We start from the raw sequence: 20,719 nt of genomic DNA, 5'->3' as shown, positions 1-20,719 counted from the left end.
AACATCTTACATCTTTTATCCAGCATTTTCACTTGTCTGGAAGACTCATTATCTCTCCTTCAATTCTGTAGGACAACTTTGCTGGCTAGAATTTTTTTGGTAGGCAGTTTTTCCTTTCAGCACTTTGAATATATCATTCCACTCCCCTTCTGGCTTGCAAAATTTCTGCTGAAAGATATTCTGATAGTCTTATGAGGGGTTCCCTTGTATATAACAAGTTGCTTTTCTCTTGCTGCTTTTGAGATTCCTTGTCTTTAATTTTTAACAATGTAATTATAATGTGTCTCAGAGTGGGTCTCTTTGTATTCATATTATTTGGAACTCTGAGATTCCTGGATCTGGATATCTGTTTATTTTTCTGAATAAGTTTTCTACTCCTTTCTCTCTTTTCTTTCTGGGTTCCTATAACGTGTATATTGATCAAATTTATGGTCCCATAAATCCTTTAAGCTATCTTCACTCTTTTTCATTCTTTTTTTTTTTTTTTCCTCAGTGGATGAATTTCAGTGTACTGTCTTTGAGTTTCCTGATTCTTTCTTCAGCTTGAACTGTTGTTGAACGCTTCTATTGAATTTTTCAGTTCGATTATTGTATTCTTCAACTCTGTGATTTCTGTTTGGTACTGGTTTTTTTTTGGCCTTGCCACGCGGCTTGTGGGAATCCTACTTCCCCGACTAGGGATCCAATCCGGGCCCTCAGCAGTTGAAAGTGCGAAGTCCTAACCACTAGACCACCAGGGAATTCCCTCTGTTTGGTACTTTAAAAATATTTTCTCTTCAATGAAATTCTCACTTTGTTCATGTATTGTTCTTCTGACCTCAGTGAGCATCTTAATGACCATTATTTTGAACTCTGTATCAGGTTAACCACTTATCTCTATTTCATTAAGGTCTGTTTCTGGAATTTTATCTTGTTATTTATATTCTTCTGTTTCTTCATTTTCTTCTGTATTTGTTTCTATGCATTAGGTAAAGCAGCCACCTCTCCCAGGCTTTTTGTTTGTTTGTTTGTTTTGTTTTTATTTATATATTTATTTTTATATAGCAGGTTCTTATTAGTTATCTATTTTATACATATTGGTGTATACATGTCAATCCCAATCTCCCAATTCATCCCACCACCACCCACCCCCTGCTTCTCCCCTTGGTGTCCATACGTTTGTTCTCTACATCTGTGTCTCTATTTCTGCCTTGCAAACTGGTTCATCTGTACCATTTTTCTAGGTTCCACATATATGCGTTAATATACGATACTTGTTTTTCTCTTTCTGACTTACTTCACTCTGTATGACAGTCTCTAGGTCCATCCACATCTCTACAAATGAGCCAATTTCGTTCCTTTTTATGGCTGAGTAACATTCCATTGTACATATGTACCACATCTTCTTTATCCATTCGTCTGTCGATGGGCATTTAGGTTGCTTCCATGACCTGGCTATTGTAAATAGTATTGCAGTGAACATTGGAGTGCCTGTGTCTTTTTGAATTATGATTTTCTCTGGTTATATGCCCTCTCCCAGTCTTGACAGAATGATCTCATGTAGGAGATGAACCTTGTCAATCAGCCTGGCCTGAGCGCTTAGCTGTCTCTCAAAGCTTTGTGAGTGTCCAAGCCACCTTCTTTGTTCTTGGTTCCTCCCAGTAGTTGAGGGTGTGCCAAGACCTGTCAGTGTCCTAAGGGGGAGGTTGGCAGTCAGCACCTACATGCAGGTTGATTGGCTGCTGGGCCCTCAGGTAGCATCTGGGAAGTATGAAGTTGAGCACATTCCAGAGAGAAACTGGGAGGTGTTCAGTTTTGCCTGTGCCCTCTGTACTTGGCTTGAGTGTATAGCTGTGTGTGTGGGGTGATTCTGCATCTGTTAAGAACTGCTTCTTTGTTTTCTACCATCCTGTGGGATTCGTAAATGCAAGCCCCATTGGCTATCAGAGGCAGAAGACCCAGGGGCCCATCCCTTGGGTGGCAGCTGCAAAAACTGGAGCACAGATGTGAGTTCAAGCTCCTTCCAGGAAGATACTGGTGATTTGTGGTGGGCTAGAGGAGAAAGTGGAGGAGGCATCCTCTGGATTCCCTGGTCTCCAGGGAGGATGACGGTCAGCCCCCGTTTTGATGTGGGTATTTTCTCATTTGCCCGATGTGTAGGTGTTGCTCAGCTAGTTTATGGATTTATCTTAGAGGGAATTGCTCCACATGTACCTGTACATTTGGTGTGTCCATGGGAGGAAGGGAGTTCAGTAGCCTTCTGTATCACCATCTTTGACCAGAACTCCAAGTGATTTTTTTTAATGAGTCTTTTCTACTTCTCTAGAGGCCAGGGAAGGGGACAGGCAGGACAGGCTGGTGTTCCAGGTGTCTTGGGCCAAGGGGCTGCTTCTGCTGCCCTGAGGCTCCTGCCCTGCCAGCTATCTAACATTTTTAGATGCCTTCCATGGAAGTTTGATTTGACTCAAAGCTAAACATTCTTTTAAATATTTTATTAGTGGTTACATTAAAGCTCTTTTTAAAGAACATTCTTAAGTCTATATATCTAATCATCATATCAAAATCAAAATAATTAATTTCGATTCTGCTTTATAGGCAATGAGTTTAGTATTTTTGCTTTAAAGATGTATTCTCTACATTTTAATCATCATTTATTATTTCTAGGGTTCTGCATTGTATTATTTGAAACAAAAACTTTTTTTTTAGTGTTTAGTTTTGTAATAATAAGTGAAGTAATTATTTAAATTTATCAATTAACTTTTGTAATTAAGTTTAAAGGTTTATTAAAAGCAGTATAGTGTAAAGGCTAAGAGTGTGAAATTTGGAGCCAGAATGCCTGGGTTCAAATTCTGGTGCCACCTCTTGTTGGCTATACAGTTTTGAGCAGGAAAGTGAACTTCTCTATGTCTCATCTTCCTCACTGGAAATGGGGAATAATAATAGTAGTAACTTCATTGATTTTCACAAAAAGATTTAAATGAACTACTATAAGCACCCAGGAGAGTGCCTAGCATATAGTAAGCACTATTAACTCTTACTATTTTCTTTTTTTGTGTTTGGCTCATCTTTCAGTGTTTTGGTAAACGTCTTAGAAAAGTCTCTTCTTCTTTATCCAGGAAAGGTATATAGATACTATTCTCTTGTAATTTTGCATATTTGAATATGATTTTTTTGCATCTTCACATAGGAACAAGAAGTTGGTGGAGTGTAGGATTCTTGGATAATAAATTTTAAATTTTTTCCCTGAAAGCTGGTAAATAGCATTTTATTGTCTTCTAGCATTGATGGTTGCAAAAATCAATGTAATTTTTGTGTCTCGAAGGTGCATTGTTTTATCTTCTTGGATTAATTAATCAATTCAGTAAATATTTATTGTGCTGATTCTAGGTATAAGATACAGTTCTTTGCTCTATTGGATTATTATCTTCTCCCCACCTCTACCCCAATTAGGTTGTCAGCTTCATAAGGTTAGGTTCACATGTGTCCCAGTGGTCATTTTGGTCAAACACGAAGCTGAGCAGATGCTTCCTTTGTTGTCTTGGCAAGAGTCTCCAGACTGGGAAATCTGAGGGGCACATTTAATTCCAGCTGAAGGCAGGATTATGAGTTGATGATTTACTGTGAGACCGAAGCTTTACTATAGGCACCGTTCAGAATGAGAAGCTTGGGGATTTGCATTCATCAGACATAAGAACCAGGAGCCAGGAGGTGAATTATAGACCAAAGCTGTTTCACCAGCTGGTGAGACCTTGCAATTCAGTTCCATTGCAGGTAGAGCTGTGCTCATTAACAAAGGGCAGTCAGGCAAGCTAGTATAGACCTTGCCAGGGCCTTTGCCTACAAGGGCACTACCTCCCCACAAGGCAAGGGGAGGCTTGGAGGAAGTACCCTCTGGTTTCTCCTAGGTTGAGTTCCATGGATCATTTCCCAATTAGGGAAGTGGAGAGCCTCAGAAAGTCTCTTGCTTCATGCTCATCACATGTGTTCAGGTGTCAGAGCTCCTGGGAGTCATGTTGCTCCTTACAGAAAAAGAATACATTATTATCAGATATTAAGATTAGTCATAAAATAATTTAATAAGCAAATTTTCTTTTAAATATTATTTCATCAGTTATTAAGTTCCAGTATAAACTTAATATTGGGTAGGGCTTTCTTGTTTTATGAGATCTAGATTAAGCACACAATTCCATGCTCCATCTAACATCTAACTAAAGAAATCTAAGCATCTTCTGAATATTTCTGTGAGTTTCTGGGTATTTGAATCCTCAAGGTCACATAAACCATTTTGAGGTTGACTTTACTGAAAATGAGGAGTCTGTGGGTGGGTGGGGGGGTCGTGGTGGAGGTGGTGGTGCCATATTGTTCACCAAGCAGAAAACAATCTAAAACCATACATTTACCATCCCTGTTCTTAAAATCCTGCCACTGAGACTTTCTCATGGATCCATTGGCCCATCTGTACCTAAGTTTCATGGTCTCATTGGCTCCTTTCTTGGTGTCTTCTCCCCCTGTTTCCCCATATACTTCCTTCCTCTTGGAGAGCCTTGGGAACTTTGAATTCTTCTCCAAAACTTGTAAATCCAAAACTCTTAAGTCTCAATAGAATGGAGAGTTTTCTACTTAACAGAAATTGTCTTCCAGAGCAAGTAGTTGTGATTATAATAAATAGCATATATTTTTTCATCAATGTAGATGAGTGGCAACCAGTCCCAATGTTTAAAAAAGACTTATAAGGAAAACCCAGCTTGTGGATGACCAGTTCTATGAGGGCATAGTCATAGCAACACCGAGTTAAAGATATGCTTTTCAGAAAGCTTTTCAGGCAGGATTCCAGAGCCTTCGTAACTAGCCTACTTTTACCCTTTCTCCATTGATCTTTCATCATTGTTCACCATGTACTCAGTCATCTAAGGAGCCAGGCTGGTAAAATATGAGCAAAGAGCAAAACTGGGGAAAACATGTCCTAAAAGGAACAATTTTTCCGTATGAGAATGTGGGAATATTATTGCCAGATCTTCTATTTTTTTTAATAAAAGAATCTGGAGAGTCCAATTTTATATGGAATTTCCTAATTAAGTATAAGCCAAACAAAACATGTCTGAGGGTAATATTTGGAATGCAGCTGCCAGTTGCTTCATATTCTAGCCTTTCTCTCTCTCTCTCTCTCTCTCTCTTTGTATATGCTTCTTCCACTACTAGAAATACTCTTTGTTAGGAAGAACATCTTGTCATCCTTCAGGGCTCATTTCAAATGGCACTGTTTCTCTAGGTTTCCCCATTTTGCTCCCACAACTATTTCCAAGTCGATTTAATTGCACCCCCTTTACAGTTACCAGAATCCTCTCTCTAAACACCTCTTGTCATGTGTGTCACTGTCTTTGTTTGCTGGTCTGCCACCCTTGCTACACTATGAAAAACCTCAAGGACAGGGACCATGTTAGCCATCTTTTTATCCTTTGGATCTGATATAATACTTAGCACATAAGTATTAATGTTTGTTGAATGGATGAGGGAAAGAGACATGATTTTGGGATGTGGGGCCTGAGCTCAGCTTTCCTTTCTGCTTTACCTCTCAGATTTTTCTTTTACACTTGATCGCAATGCCTTGCCTTTAGAAATTGTTATCCCTGACCTTTGGGGACAAACAGAAAAATAGCTAATACAATCTTTGTGAAAAACTAATGTAAAAAAAGTAGTGTGAAAAAATTTACTGGTTGTTTTGAGCAAACATCTGGGCTTTCTTTGAAGAGTCTATTTTTAGAAAGTGTTTTACTGCACAGTCCATTGAGGGTGATTGGGCGGGCAGGTGAAGGTGTGAGTGAGGTAAAAGCTGGAAGTTGGATGGAACTGTCTAGATAGCATCTGGGACTCCTCTTTGGAATGGGAATTAGAAAGAGCAATCTGACTGCTACCTTGAACCTGTCCAGATAAGAGCTTTAAATTTTGCTAAGGAATACAAGAATACTTCCCACAGAATGGTGCCATTTAGCTACCTGAGAGTTGAGTCTCCACAAGTTCACATAAAATTACTTTTAAGAATTTAATTCCTAATTTCAGGGAGGAACAGTGCTTTGGAAAGGAGAATTTAGAGAGACCTCCCCTTTTTTATTATCCTGAAATAATTAGTTTTAACTTAAAAAATCAATAAAGATGAAGATTTTCTTTCAGTTGGATGATGTAGAATTAAGATGTGTGCCAAAAGGTTATTTGGGGGGAGGGAATTATTTTAATAGCTAATATTTTTTATGAATTTTTCTTCCAAAAACTAGAAACACCTAGGGCTCAATGGCTTTAAGCACAAGACCCCCCTCCCCTCCAAAAAAAAAAAAATCAAGTTTCTACGCATGTCATGTTTTTATCTAATCATCTGTCTGGTTGTGCACAGGGAATTTAACTGCGTAATGAACAAGAATTCCCTGACCAATGATGTGGATGTGGGATTTAAGGTTTCTGCAGACTGAAGGTCATCAGAGTTACTATTTATTTGGGGAAAGTCTTTTCCCGACTTTGCTTTCCCCACTAACCTACCCCTAACACTTAATCAGCTCCATCCCACCTTAAAATGTTTTATCTTTCCAAAGGGGAAAGGGCAAATGGCATTTTACCTGAACATGCTAGAGAACTGCAGGGCTTTAGGTTTGTTTGTAAAGTGTGGCAAGGATGGGAAGTACACAGAAAGAAGTTGTTAACAAATTCTCAGTGATACTACATGGTAGCTCGGTATGGATCATAGCTCCAGTAAAACTTCCCTGCCATTTGGCAAATCCCTTCTGCTGCTACTTGGAGCTATAAAGTGATTATTAATTCTATCCTCCATCCTCCTGGTTAAATATTTTACCTCGCTATGAGAACGTGTTGTAAATTCTCTTATTTCATGTTTAATACATAAGTGGGTCATTGGCACCTGGGAAAAGTGCATGGAAGGATGAAGGTATGTTTGGGATTGCAGCCATATTTGAATTCCAGAATTCCCACTTAATCCATTTACCTCTCAGATGCCTCTTACAGCTTTCTTCAAATGACTTTCTGTCTTCTCTGTGCCCTGTTATTTTCTGATGCTACTTTGACCCCTTTTCTTTGCATTAGGAACAAATTGTGTGACTTGTCTTCATAAATACAGATGTTCGAGGACTACCTTTATTTTCTTGAAATCAATTTAGTGTCATCATCTCATTGAATAGGTGGGAAATTACAAAATATCACTGGAATCCACACTATATAAGAGGAGGAGGTGTGTCTATTTGTGCATTCTTTTTTCTCTAATTGGGAACTGTCAGTAACAAACCTGCTTCACCATACCTGCATCATCATCATCATCATAGTGGTAATAGTAGTAGTAGTAATAGTAATAATAATTAAAACCCCTACATTTTAAAACATAAGTGTCTGTAAAAGCCATGTTCTAAATGCACATATGACTGACATCGCTGATATATACAGGATGTCCGATTGATTCTCATGTCACTGATTTGTGTTATTGGTTGTTCTGATGAGGTTCTTCAAGTGAACAACACTTGTCTTTATGAGCAGATTACATTGTGGGGAATGTCTGAGTAACAGATGATTTTTAATGTGCAAAAAAGAAGACTGGGAGTGAGGAGTGAAAGAGATATCTATTTTATTTAAGGTGTTGATATGCCAAAATCGGTCTAGACATACACTTGCTCTGCTTAGTCTTAATGAGCAGAGCTAGCTATAATTGGGGATAAAAGATAAGAGAAGGAAGATTTTTGTCTCACCATTAAGAAATTAATAAAATAATTAACATTGTAAAAAAGAAAACAAAAAACACCAGAATGGGCTATGATGGGTTGATAATGAGTTCAAGAGTAGAATTAAATAGAGAATAAGTGACCACCTGTATGAACACAATGTAATTTTTTTTGTAGCTAGTGTAACAGTTGTAATAAAGTTTATCTTTTATAGTTATTTGTATTAGTTTTCACCCTTTTGTATATCCACCTTTCTTGGACCTAGAGCATAGATTCCATAAGGGCAGAGTCTATATCTGTCATTCTTCACAATTGTATTCCCAGTACCTAGTGTCTGGCATATATTAGTGGAAATAAATATTTGTTGATAAATGTTTGTTGCAGTATCTGATAGGAAATCAGATTAGAGATTTTCCTGGACTCCTTTCACATTTGTGTCAAGACTGCTAAGTGTTTCCCAACCTGATTTCCCTTTCCCATGGCACACAAGTGGACTACATTTCCCATAACCTTTACTGTTATGTGGTTCTGTGGGATTCATTCCGATTCATGGAATGTGGGTAGGCCTGGCCCATCCAAACCTACTGTGTAATCCTGCAAGCTCTCTCTTGTTTCCCTCATCTCTGGCCACATGCAAAGTATCCAGTGACTAAGATGACATTTGGCCCACTGTTATGACTGAGGCAATAGGAACACATGGTCACAGCTATAATGGGTTCCATCTCTTAAAAAGTAGTACCTTCTCTAAAATTTCTTACTTGTGCAGTGATATAGCTCAAGAATTAATCAGTTCTCCAGATTCTCTTCTTTTTGACTGAGACTTTGTGATCTGATGTAACCAGACTGGGAGATTTGAGAGGGACATGGCAAGTCCAGCCTTTTTAGCCACTCAGGCTCCTTCCCTTATTGCTTTTGGTTAAATCCTTGGAGAAAGGAAGGGAAAGAGCATTTTTCCAATGCCCTTTGCCAGTGGGCTACCATTTCCCCTCTCATTTCTTACGGTAAAAAGCATGTCTATATCTGGTGCCTCTGCTGGAGGATGATTTGCTCAAGGGCAAAACCAGTGAGATGGCAGGGAATAGATAATAGGGAAGCTAAAATGACAAAAGGAGAATGGACCCCAATACATAGTCGCCACATTTGTTGAATGCTTGCGCTATGCCATGCCCTACTCCACGAACTTGGGAGATTTAAGATCTGTGAGGCATAGCCATCAAGAATTCTTTAGTCTCTTAGAATAATCTTTATTCACCCACTTAAGCTTAGCAAGTTCACGTTTGGAAAACAGAGAAAACTTTTATAGTACGGTGGCTTGGTAATCTGAGGCACCTTCCTACCAAGATGGCATTAGAGGGTTTGCTTCACTTCTATCTTATCTTTATTTTGGTCAAGGAGGTGCTGTCATTGGAGTATGAGGCCAAACCCTGGCTACTCCTTTTTTTTTTTTTAATTAATTAATTTATTTATTTATTTATTTATGGCTGTGTTGGGTTTTCGTTTCTGTGCGAGGGCTTTCTCTAGTTGTGGCAAGCGGGGGCCACTCTTCATTGCGGTGCGCGGGCCTCTCATCGCGGCCTCTCTTGTTGCAGAGCACAGGCTCCAGGCGCACAGGCTCAGTAGTTGTGGCTCACGGGCCTAGTTGCTCCGCGGCATGTGGGATCTTCCCAGACCAGGGCTCGAATCCGTGTCCCCTGCATTAGCAGGCAGATTCTCAACCACTGCGCCACCAGGGAAGCCCTGGCTACTCCTTTGATACCTGAAATGCCTCATGCACATGAGCCTAGTGTGATTATGGGAACATGTTACCAGTTCTTACTCTTAAATAAAGAAGAGGATCTATGAATGAAACAAAGCTTTGTGCACAAAAAGGGCTTAGTTCGTAATTTTGGTAACACTATCAAAGGTTAATAATTGTCATCTTATATGGTTCAACCTAAATTTTTAAAATGGTAAATTTCATCTTGAGTTTCAATGCTGCTTAAATCTAGGTTTCTGAAAAAAGTTTAGATGACTTTATAGTAAAGAGTTCTATGACCTATTGGTGACAATTGACATGAGCCTGGGATAGGTTGTGTTGATATATTTGATGTCTCTGGTCACTTGAAGACCATCTTAGAAACCAAGGGACACAAGTGGTGCTCTAACAGAAATATCAGTGCAGTTCTGTTTCAGGTCCACAGGGGATCTGGATGTTTTGAGCTGAGAAGTTGCTTGAAACATACGTACTGCAAGGGTTTCTACTGGTTCCAAAGACTAAAGTTGGGAGAGACTCTACAGAAATCTTTCTGATGCTCATCCTGTCATATGGGCCAGTGGTTTTAGTTTTAAAATCTATTAAATCTTGCTTTAAACTACTTTTCTTAGAACATCTCAGCTCTACGGACCCCAACCTGCAACAACTACCAAGCACCTGAAAAATTGCCATCACCTCTTAGAACTGCTTTTTTGAAAACATCACTGTGAGTCTGTAATTATCTTCAATCGCTTCTGACTACAGCTTCAAATAAGACTCAGAGCATTCATATGTTGGTGAGCATTGATTTTGGTGTTGGAGCAGCTTGGTGATGATTTGTTTAAAAAAAAATCAGATCGAGACTTAATCATTAATTATTATCTGAAAACTTTCATGTATTTCAAACCTGCTGTAACTTATTTCAACAGCAGAGGAGTTGCTTATGATTCTGCTAGCAGGGGCTTTGTTTTGTGAAAGTTCTAGGAAAGGAGGGCTATTAGCTTGATTTTACTTATTATCTTTGAGAGTGTTGCTCTCATTTTAATTGCAACTTGGTAAGCTCTTTGGCTAGAATGAAGCCTGGGTCTTTTCTCAATGAGCATTACTAACTCAGGCCAAGTCCATGAGGACACAAGAATTTCCAGAAAAAAATTACCCAGTATTTACTAGAAAAAGGGCAACTCTTTAAGTTGGAACCCATGGAATAATGTTTTCAAAGCCAAATCTATCTTCTTCACAGCCTCCTTGTTTCCTGTGTAAGAAAAAGAAAACGAGGCAAGACTTTTTTCTTTTCCTTCTTTTAATTTTGTTCAGCATTAAAGGAGGGAACTTCATAAACATTGATTGTCATTTACAGAAAACATTCAGAAATCATGTGTGCATTATCAGGGAATGCTAACAGTATTCAACTAATAATTTACAGGACATAAAATAAGGACAAAAACCTATTACATTCTAAAGTAATATAAAACTCTGTTTTTAATTGTTAGGGAGTGCTGTTTTATTCTAGCATATTTATAATAAAAAAACTCAATGCTTACTTCCTAAATGACTCAGGCTGCAGTTTTACTCACGTACACAGAAATTAGGCCTTACATGTTAAACAAGGAGAGAGAGATCAGAAAATTGTAGATTTTAAAACTATATATGTCACTGGGTTTATTTGTAGTTTGCCTTTTGCCTCTATAGGCCAATAATAATACATGTAATAATGTAATTAAGCTCCAGAAAAATCAAAGACTATAGGAGGCATTATTCCTTTAAAAAAGAATAATTATTATGCTTTTTAGAGCGCATACTTTTATTTTACATACGTCTGGCAATGCACCTGGTGCGTGTTGCCAGCAATGACGTGCATGCTAGTAAGAGACACAAGCTGCACATTCCAGGTGCAGTAGCGGTCGGTAGGTACAGCTAAGCCCCAAACAGCACATGGTTTCAACGCTGGAGGACGCAGCGCTGCTCTCCATTTTACACGCGTAAGCTGGAGCTAAGGTAAAAACATTAAATCTCTGAATGTTGGAAGTATATGAAAATCATTTCTCTCAACCCTAAAAGCAAGGAATTATTGTCAGGGATTTCAAAAATATTGGAAAGTCTCATTTAAATCTAAATATCTTTTTTTTAAAATTATAAATCGGTCATCATAAAATACTAGCCTTTTAAACTCGTATTTGGGATGCAGGAAAAGCATCAGGTTCATCAGACTTGCTCCTGCCTGTGTTGTTACAGCTCATGACACCTTCAATTTTCCTCCCTCTCAGTCTCTCCCCAACCCTCCCCCAGGTTCTTGACAACATTTATTTGGTAAAGGTCAGTTATGGCTTCAGTGAATGAGTGGTCTGACCTTGGGGTTATTAATACGAAATAACTGTGTACAAAAATATTTTGTTCATCAGAAAGCAGAGTTTGTTTTCCTTAAGCTATTCCATGCAGGAAGGATATGGACTAGGCCATTTGCTACGAGGAAAGAGGACTTAGGCAACGTATTTTTTTAAACTTTCCTTTTTCATGTTGTCTAGTTCAGATAGAGTTTGCAGATCTTAGGCCAATCTTCAATACAGCTTCTTTGGAGCAGATTTAATTGACAGCCCTGTCCCTTTCTCAGCTGTCTTACAAAAAGAAGTGTACACTTAACACCAATGACCAGTCAAGATGCTTAAACTGTTACAACCAGTTTCTGAGAAGTACGTAACACGCACAAAGGAAGCAAGTACATATTCGCTCTTGGTTGGTTTTTCCCCCTCTAAAAAAATTGTTACAAAGTCTTATGCTTAAACAGAGACATAGAAAAATCAGTGTATTCACTGTCTCTGGTTATTTACAGAAAAAATTACAGAGACAGCATACATTGTATTAGACCTTCCACAAGCATATATTAAAAGTAATTACATTTGAAAAAATATTTTTATTTTTCCTCTACATTTCTACAATACATACTCAGTTTTCTATAGGTGTAGTTTTCATTCCTGTGTGTGTGTGTGTTAATCAGATGAAGCAGACAGTACTGTGCTTGGAGATGGGATCTGGAGCTTCTCAGACATACCTAGTGTGTGTCTGCATCTGGTCGTGACCCAGGTGGGCAAATGAAGAGCATGGTTTAATAGAAGGATCATGCTGCCCAGCAGGGATGCACATTCCCTGCGCTTCCCTCAACTGGGCTTATTCAATTCCGGTAAACTTGTGCTTTATTTTTGGCCATAAGAACAATCACTGAGCTGCTCTGTCTGATCCACTGGAGGTTGTGCTTACAATCATGCAGGAGGCAAAGATTACTATGGCCGGTTCACTTCGGAGGAATTTCAGCAGCTTGGGAAAAAAGTGCACCAACAGACAACCCCCATCCACTGCAAAGGGGTCCATGGTCCCGCACTTCATAACAATGGAGGACTATGCTATTGTGATTATCGAATGAATTCTTTAGCTACAACCAAGGGAAAAGTAAGAACTCGTAGATAATGAAGCCACACATCTAAAGAAACACACTGAGACTCAAAAGCATAAAAATCGTGCATTGGACTTTCAGAAAAAAAGCGGCAAGAAACCTGACCACCTGGCTCTATGAAGCTGGGAGTTTGGGCAAAACGGATGGAAGTGTCTTTTATAAGCCATCATTAAATTATTTTCATTTTTAGACTGTTTGCCATTTTTAAAGCTGACCTATTACTATATATTCTAGCAGTGATGGTCAAATATGAAAACGAAATTGAGAATCAGAAGAGCAAGATCTCCTGACCCCTAACCTCCGACTGACATCATCCAGAGTTGTATCTGGCCCGACTTGCTCCAGCCAAACAGGCCCCTAGATTGGATTTTGCTTTAAACCAGGGGTTGCAAATCGTGGACCGCCTTCTGCCCAGAGACATATTTGTTTGGTCTGCACTAAGCTCTGCATCAACTGACATTTACAACTCAAGAGATTGCATAAGATTTAGAAACTTTAGCAATACTTCAGCTTTAACTGACTGTTGGATGCCCCTTTTCATTGGGGCATTTCCTTGCTAGTTTGCCACCAGTCTGCTTCACTTATTTGCATCAACTCCCTGGCCCTTTTAGACTTTGGAATTTTTAACCTTTGCTTTAAATGAACATGTACCTCTGGTCCTGAGACACTCCCCTACCACCAACCCCAAATGGTTGTCAACTCTTGTCTAAAGACCCACGTGGTTTCCCATATCAGGTTGCTGCTTGCACTAGCAGTTGGGAACAGAAAATCAAATACCACTTCACCTAAAGCAGATGGTGGGCCTTCCCCTCTTTTTAGAGGGACTTTGTGCAAAGTTTGACTACAGATGCACACTTTAAAGTTATTGCTGTTCTCTTGAACGGTGGTTCTGTCTGGGCACAGACATCCTTGCCTGAATTTACTGTCAATCGTAGTAACCCACTGGAAACTACAGAGAAAAAAGAATCATGAAAAAGTTATTTCTTCTAATTTCCAATAGCAGTAGAATTTTTCCTTGCTTCTATAATAAATGGAAACAAAGAACATGGAACAAAACTGACATCATTTGCAGCTGACTGATGTTTTTGAAAAAAGCTGTTAAGTTGCGTCCTTGGGACACAAGAATCGCTTTTGCAGTCAAGTCTGGTACCCATGGGACTGTAGAAAGTGAGCCTGAGTTGACTATCCATGTGCGAGGTTTCCTCCAAGCAGTTGAGCTTGACTGCTGTGAAGTTATGTGTTGAACAGGCAGCTATGATAGGAAATGAACTGATGCCTCCCTGGCACCTACTGTTAATATCCAGAGTCTTTTAGATTCTATCAAAGAAGTCTACCCAAGAGACCACTATATTCTCTGTTTTCACCTACTCAGTGGTCCTTTAGTCCAGAGCCCTGAAGATACTATTAAAACAAGGGAAATCCAGAAAGGGTATGTTTGTCGAATACATCTCCACCCTCAGCTTTCAGTCTTTGGGGATAAAAGAGCTGCAGAAAAAGGAATACAAAGAGGACCTGAGTCATGGAGAGTTGGGGTAGATGTGAGATGTTAAGCCAGATGTGGAATCCCTTATTCTCCTATATTGCCTCCAAAATTTGCCTTTCTTTTTACAGACCACAGGTCACCTCCGTTGTCAGGTTCATCGAATGCTACTGAGATGGCTTGCTCAGGACTTGTATAGGAAGCTTGGGTTCTCTGGGAGATACATATTCCTATAGATGGGGCAGCTGGATCATTTGGCTCTCAGCAGATTTTAGAAAATGAGACTAAATTATTCCTACTCATGAGCAACTTTTCAGCAAGTCCAAATAGTAAAAGTAAATTCAGCTTACAACATGAAGTTACTGCTCGTTGGTCTGAAAGCCTTGTCAGAGAGGTTCTCTCACTGGCATATTTAATTTATGCCATTTACATTTTGTTGTCATTTTCCTGTTTTTTTTTTTTTTTCTCCTTCCTTCTTGGTGTACTTTTTTTTTTTCTTCTTTTTTTTTTTTTTTTTAAAAAAAAAAAAACAAAACATCCCTGAGTGAATACAGTGCAACATCTGCATCAAGCAGTGATTGTCATTTACGAAGTCTGAAGTGAAAAGTACAGATCCTGGGTCCTTTCTTCCAGTGCACATTTTATCATGAATGTGTTGCAACCACTCATGAGTCTTCATGGGGCAGGGACAAAGATTGCGTGTGGTAAAGAAAGTTGTTCTTAACTGAAATTTCAAAATACCTCGAGATGCAGTCACAGGAGATGTTCAAAGGGCAGCTTTTAAAGGTGCTTTGTTACCACTGAAAACATGACTTGGCTCTCTTTCAAGGGACAGATTTGGCAACTGTGGCGAAAAATGGAAATCTCTTTTCTCAACTGAAGGGGGCTGAATGTGTACTGGTTTCCACTGTTTTGTTCTGGTTCAGTTGCTAGCTGTTTCCTGTCCCCTAGCTTCAAAAGGTTCATGCCGTCCCAGTGAAATGCTTGCACTAGTGGAAACGACACAAATTCAAATCCAGTACCTCCTGAGGCAAATGTGGGGAACAATCTTTTTCCTATATCACCCATGGGACGGGGGAAGAGAAATTCTCAGCTACTTCATCAATTGAGCCAATTTAAATCCTCTAAGGTAAACTGGAGGAAACAAATGGTTCCCTTTGCAACTGAGCAGGAATTACAGGCTGACAATTGGAAACACTAGGCCAACAGAACAATGAAAACAAAGTTTGACATAAGTTCAAAGCTCAAAGGGAAACACCAAGTAGACACATTAAGCATCGCCTATCACAAGCCAATCATAAAACATACATTGCATTTGGAAATGGTTTGGTTTAATTGAGTGCCTTCCATTACCCTGTTTTCCTAGCAATCAGTAAAGTAATCTTTCCATTAGAAGGAAATATGACTCTTGGAATTAATTCTTTATACAAAGAGCTAGCGGGAGTGACATTTACACCAAAAAGAATTGAGTCCCTGTAGCAGCATAATAAGCAGTCTACAGCTGTCTTCTTAGACACTGAAGGTAATTTGGTTCAATGTAGTTAAATTAATAGAATATAACGGTAGTTGAGAAAGAGATTCATTATTTTAAAGCCTTTTTGTTTTTCCCTATTGGTTTGGAATTCATCAATCATGATGTGGGCAAAGACTCTGTTTTCTAAAAGCAAAGACTAACACTACTGTTTGATCATCAGTGAGCAGTTCTGTGGCATCATGGAGATGGCTCTCAACCATCTAACTTCAGGAGAGCATAAGAGATCAAAAAAAAAAAAAAAAAATCAAAGTTTCCACTGATGGAAACTTCACCAAGCAGGTGTGCATTTGTGTGTGTGTGTTGGACAAGGAGAAAAGGGCAGGTCTTCATGAGTTGATGGCCAGGCTATACTTATAGGAGATCATAATTTTCATTGTCTTATACACTAAGCTCTTCTCTAGCTCCCTTTTAAAAAATCTGATTTTGGATCAAATGAGACCAAAGGCATAAGGCCTCCAGAACACAGGCAGAACAAACTCCCTGGAACTTATGCTTTTCTGGTGATCTCTTTGATTGGTGAGCAAGTGGAGAATGAGGAAGTACTAGGAAATCCAAATTGTCTAATCCTGATCTCACCTCTTGCATTCTGTACTTTAAAAAGTTGCTAAAAAAATAATCCCCGGCTAGATGGATGATGCAATTTCAAACGGCACAGGAAATAGTTTTGGCTTTGAGGTGTATTCTGTAGAATAACCCAGATCTTTTATTCTAATCTATCAAGGTTTTGCTATATTTTTATAATACAGCATTTTGGAGTTGAAAAAATTAGAGACCCCAGACTAGAAGGACGTAGAAAGTCCTGCCTCCCCCTTTATTGCTGCTTTTTCTAACAAACTTACTTATTAAAGAGAATGAACGTAAAGAACTACTTCTTTACTTTGTATATTCTCTTTCTTCCTCTTCTTTGAAAAAAAAAAAATGGTTAGAAAAATGTTTGCATGAAATGGCATTAGGACCCTGGGCTCTGACCTACTCTTTTCCTCTAATTTTATTAGCAAAAATTGCTGGTGGTCATAATCTACAGACTGTATTTCTCTGTTAAAGATACAATAAGCACCAAAGTGAAGGTTCTTTCACAACTTGAAATCCAAAGAAAAGAAACTGTTTTATGTGTCCTGGTGGAAATATCTATTGTTTGGTCAAAAAAGCCCTGGACTCCACAATGTTATCTGTGGCCTAATTCTTAAAACAGGAAAATGGCTCCAAATACTTATTTTTTTTTTCCAATATGTACCATCTTGACAAGGCTTTGATGTCATTGATCGAAACCGAGTTTTTATACAGAGGTCATGCATTATATTTATTCTTTTGTAGACATTTCTGAATTGGTACCATTCTGCTATTAACTATAGATGAAAACTCTGGCTGGGAAAACAAAATCCTGATTGTCTAACATAAAGGTAACATATAACACAGAAGGTAAATAACATAATAGCGCCTGACTGAACCTCCTTTGCTAGTAGGTATGGTATTTTAAGCCACAGTGCATGTGCATGTATAAGTAATAGTCATATATAATATTCTCAGATATTATATACTCATTACATACATGCACAGTGCTTTCCAAGACAGCTACAAATTTATACATGCATCAACTATCTAAAAACATAGAAATCGTTAAGCCTATTAAGTGGAATTTTCTTAAATTATATTTGAACAATCAACAGGAAAAGTAATCATGTAAAGTACTGCTCTGTTCTCGTATATATCTACAATAAAATTCTATAAACAGTTGTCTCCCCAAACATACCTGAATAAAATTAAAAAAAAGATAACACCCAGTGTCCTATATTTATATATTTATGGTCATTTCAAAAACAAACAAACAAATAAAAGAGCCCCACTCAGGTGCATATTTACATTCTTCAAACTGTAGCGGTGAAAAATAATTGTATTAAGTGCAGGACATTCCTAATGTTGCAGTAGTGACATTTTCCTTAAGTCTTCATGAACACATTGCTTTTGTCTTAATGGTGCTGCATTCCATGACTATGAGACAGTTCGCTCGTCACCTTCACTTGCAGACGGTGGCACAGTCAGGATTAAAGAGCTCCTTGTATAACGGAGGAAAGAGTGTATTCACTATGTCTGGATGCGATTGCTTAAATACCTGCAGCTTCTCCCCATGCAAGTTGCAAACTGCCGTGATGGTTGGTATCTTGGCTATTAACTGCAGAGTGGAGAGACAGGGAAGGAGACAAAGGGGGAAGCTCATTAGTGCTCTGTCTCCTGAATCAGTGTCCTTCCTGGCCTCAGATGAAGGGAACTGGCTTTGGAAAAAGATGTTCAAAAAGAAAGAAGGCTCACTTTCAGCTTCTCCTTTAGAACAAAACAAACAAAACACCTCCCTCCCTGACTCTCTAACGAGAAAATAAAGAGAAGGAAAGAAAGCAGGACCAAGCTTCCTAATTCACTGTTCTTATATAAAGTAGGTATGGGAGGTAGTTTAGTTTAATCGTTAGGAGGGGTGCTCTCTCGGCAGGCTGACTGAGTCGGAATCCTGGTTCTAAAATAGCTAAATGGCCGTGTGGCTGTGACATCCTCTATGTCTCAGTTTTCTCATTTGTAAAATGGGCTTACTCATAGCACGTACTTCATTGCGTTGTTGTGTAAACTGAGTGAGGAAATTCGTATGAAAGTGTTAAGAATACTGTAGGCATGAAATACAATTGTTAGCTAATATTATTATCTATCATTTCCCATAGATTTTTTTTATGATGTGAATATCAGATTTTTTAGTTTTGGAAGGTGACAGTGTTAGGAAGGTGTAACCTAAATCATATGAGGTGTAATTCACAACGATCTGGACTGCTTTTCTGTCAAGGTCACTAGCTTGCCGGTAGCTCTCTAATCCTTTCCCACCGTAATGAGTAAAATGAAACCTATATTTAATCAAGGGAGAATTTGGGAAGTCACTGGCACTCAGCTTCCTTAAGGAGGTGTTTCAAAAACTCATGGGAGAATATCCACTTATAATTGTTAGGTTTTGATATATAAGTATCATGTAGAATGTAATTTTTTGAGTTTAAATACCCAGAAGACAGTGTTTTAATAATTTAAAATATCCACAGTTTGTTAAATGCTATATAGGTCTTAGGTTCTGAACAGTTCTAGCTTTTGACACACTTATAATTTCGGAACACTTAGAATCCATCATTTAGTGTCAAAATTGCTTAAAACCAAATGTCATTGTGATCAAATTACTGTGGGAATAAGAAATGTTCTCATATAGATAATACTTTTACAAACGATAAGCTTGATAGTTCATACAGCTGACCAAGGGTACACTTGAAAGTGATGATAAAATAAAATTAAGTAAAACCCATCTAATCACCAATTAGGCTCACTGCGCTCCCTACCCTGTTCAATAATAAGAAACCATTTCAGCCTTTGAAGTAAAGGAGGAAATAGATAATTAGTTACTTTGTGGCTTTTCAAAATAAGAAATTTCCTCTCTTTTATTAACTTTCCTTTCAACAACTAATGACTATATAACCACACTATAAGCAATTTTAAAAATAGCATCAGGATTAGACTTGTTGACATATTCATTAAAGGGATCTAGAACACATAAAGAAGTCTGGGGTTCAGACTTTCTAGTTCCACTGCTATTTAATGATAGGGATAGAAATGAAAAAAGAAATCATGAAATCTTTATAGAATGGATGTTAAATTTTAGACTGAGAATCAGGACTTTCTCTCCAACATTATGAGGTATTTAAACTGGTAGCAGACACTTCTACTAGACACCAGAATTCACAAAACAGTACTGTTGTTGCTTATAATCTGTGGGGGAAGACAGATGAATAAAGTGACCACACAGTCAAAAGCAGACCGAAAAACTGGTGAGTGCCATGGAGGAATGATGCTAGGACAAGTGGTAGATAAGAGAATGCTCTGACTGCTTCAAGGCAGGCACTTCTGAGAAAGGGCCATTTATGCTGGGCTCTGAAGGGAAAGGGAGAGCTAACTAGACGCTGGGGCTGGGGGGTATATAATATGTTCCAGGATCATCGGTGCTGTTAGAACTGAAGGAAGTTCAGCGTCGCTGGAGCCGTGGGTGAGTATGTTCAAGGATAAAACTGGGGAGGCTGCTTGGTCAGATTATGCTAGGTCTCATAGTCTTTGCTACGGTCTTTCGAAAGGTTTTAAGAAAAATTATCAGAATCCCATTCTGAAAGATTCCCTTTGAGTCCAGGATGGAAAGCCGTGTCTTTTCTATATTTTCATAGGTAAAGAGTGTACAAGTGTCCACTTTAACTAGAGTCCCTTGGGAAATTATTCAAGCTTTCTTAACCGGCTGGTTCACACAGAAGGAGACTGCAACAATTTCGGAACACTTCTTGCACATTACAATTCTCCCTGAAATAGCTACTGAACGCAGAGAGACTTTGAAAGCTTTCTATAATCGTCTGCAGTTGAACTGACGATGTGTGGAGCTCTTAAAACATCCAGATGCAACTCTATAATGCTTGTCAATCTTTGATGTGCACGGAACCATTGGAGTGCTTCCTAAAAATGCAGATTACGGCATCCACTCCTAGGGATTCTGTTTCATGAAATCTAGGTGTGGAGCTCAGATTTCATGTTTGAAACAAATATCCTGAGGATGCTGGTGCACTGGGTCCATAGAATAGACTTTGAGAAACACTGTTTAAGAGGTTTGAATCTCATAAATTTACAACTGTTTTTCAAAGTAAATTCTTTGACGAGTAAATTCTTTATCATATTAGAAATAGTCCCGGTAACTGGGTGTCAAGTTAGCTTCTTTTCAGGAGGCCGATAAAAAAGTTATCATATCAAGAGAGGGAAGGTTTCATTTGCTTGCTTCTATTAG

At 38.6% G+C, this 20,719-nt stretch overlaps 1 protein-coding gene and 1 long non-coding RNA gene across 7 annotated transcripts in view; one reads left to right on the top strand and one right to left on the bottom strand.

Annotated features, from left to right (window-relative positions):
• LOC309633114 overlaps positions 1–20,719 on the top strand; it is a 44,610-nt gene that overhangs the window by 16,510 nt on the left and 7,381 nt on the right. For all 4 annotated transcript variants that reach the window (XR_014247303.1, XR_014247304.1, XR_014247305.1 and 1 more), the window contains exon 5: positions 19,891–19,942. This is a non-coding gene — a long non-coding RNA (uncharacterized lncRNA). The remainder of the gene's footprint in view (positions 1–19,890; positions 19,943–20,719) is intronic.
• Positions 14,871–20,719, bottom strand: part of RORB (RAR related orphan receptor B) — a 372,186-nt gene continuing 366,337 nt past the window's right edge. For all 3 annotated transcript variants that reach the window (XM_082401472.1, XM_082401471.1, XM_082401470.1), the window contains one exon: positions 14,871–18,052. In XM_082401472.1, coding sequence (XP_082257598.1) covers positions 17,897–18,052 — 156 coding nt within the window. In that variant the 3' untranslated portion in view covers positions 14,871–17,896. The remainder of the gene's footprint in view (positions 18,053–20,719) is intronic.

This window comes from Balaenoptera borealis, assembly GCF_965194805.1.
Source record: "Balaenoptera borealis genome assembly, chromosome: 8".
Classification (NCBI taxonomy): domain Eukaryota; kingdom Metazoa; phylum Chordata; class Mammalia; order Artiodactyla; family Balaenopteridae; genus Balaenoptera; species Balaenoptera borealis.
Note: the sequence above shows the minus strand (reverse complement) of the source record. Positions and strands in the feature narration are given on the sequence as shown.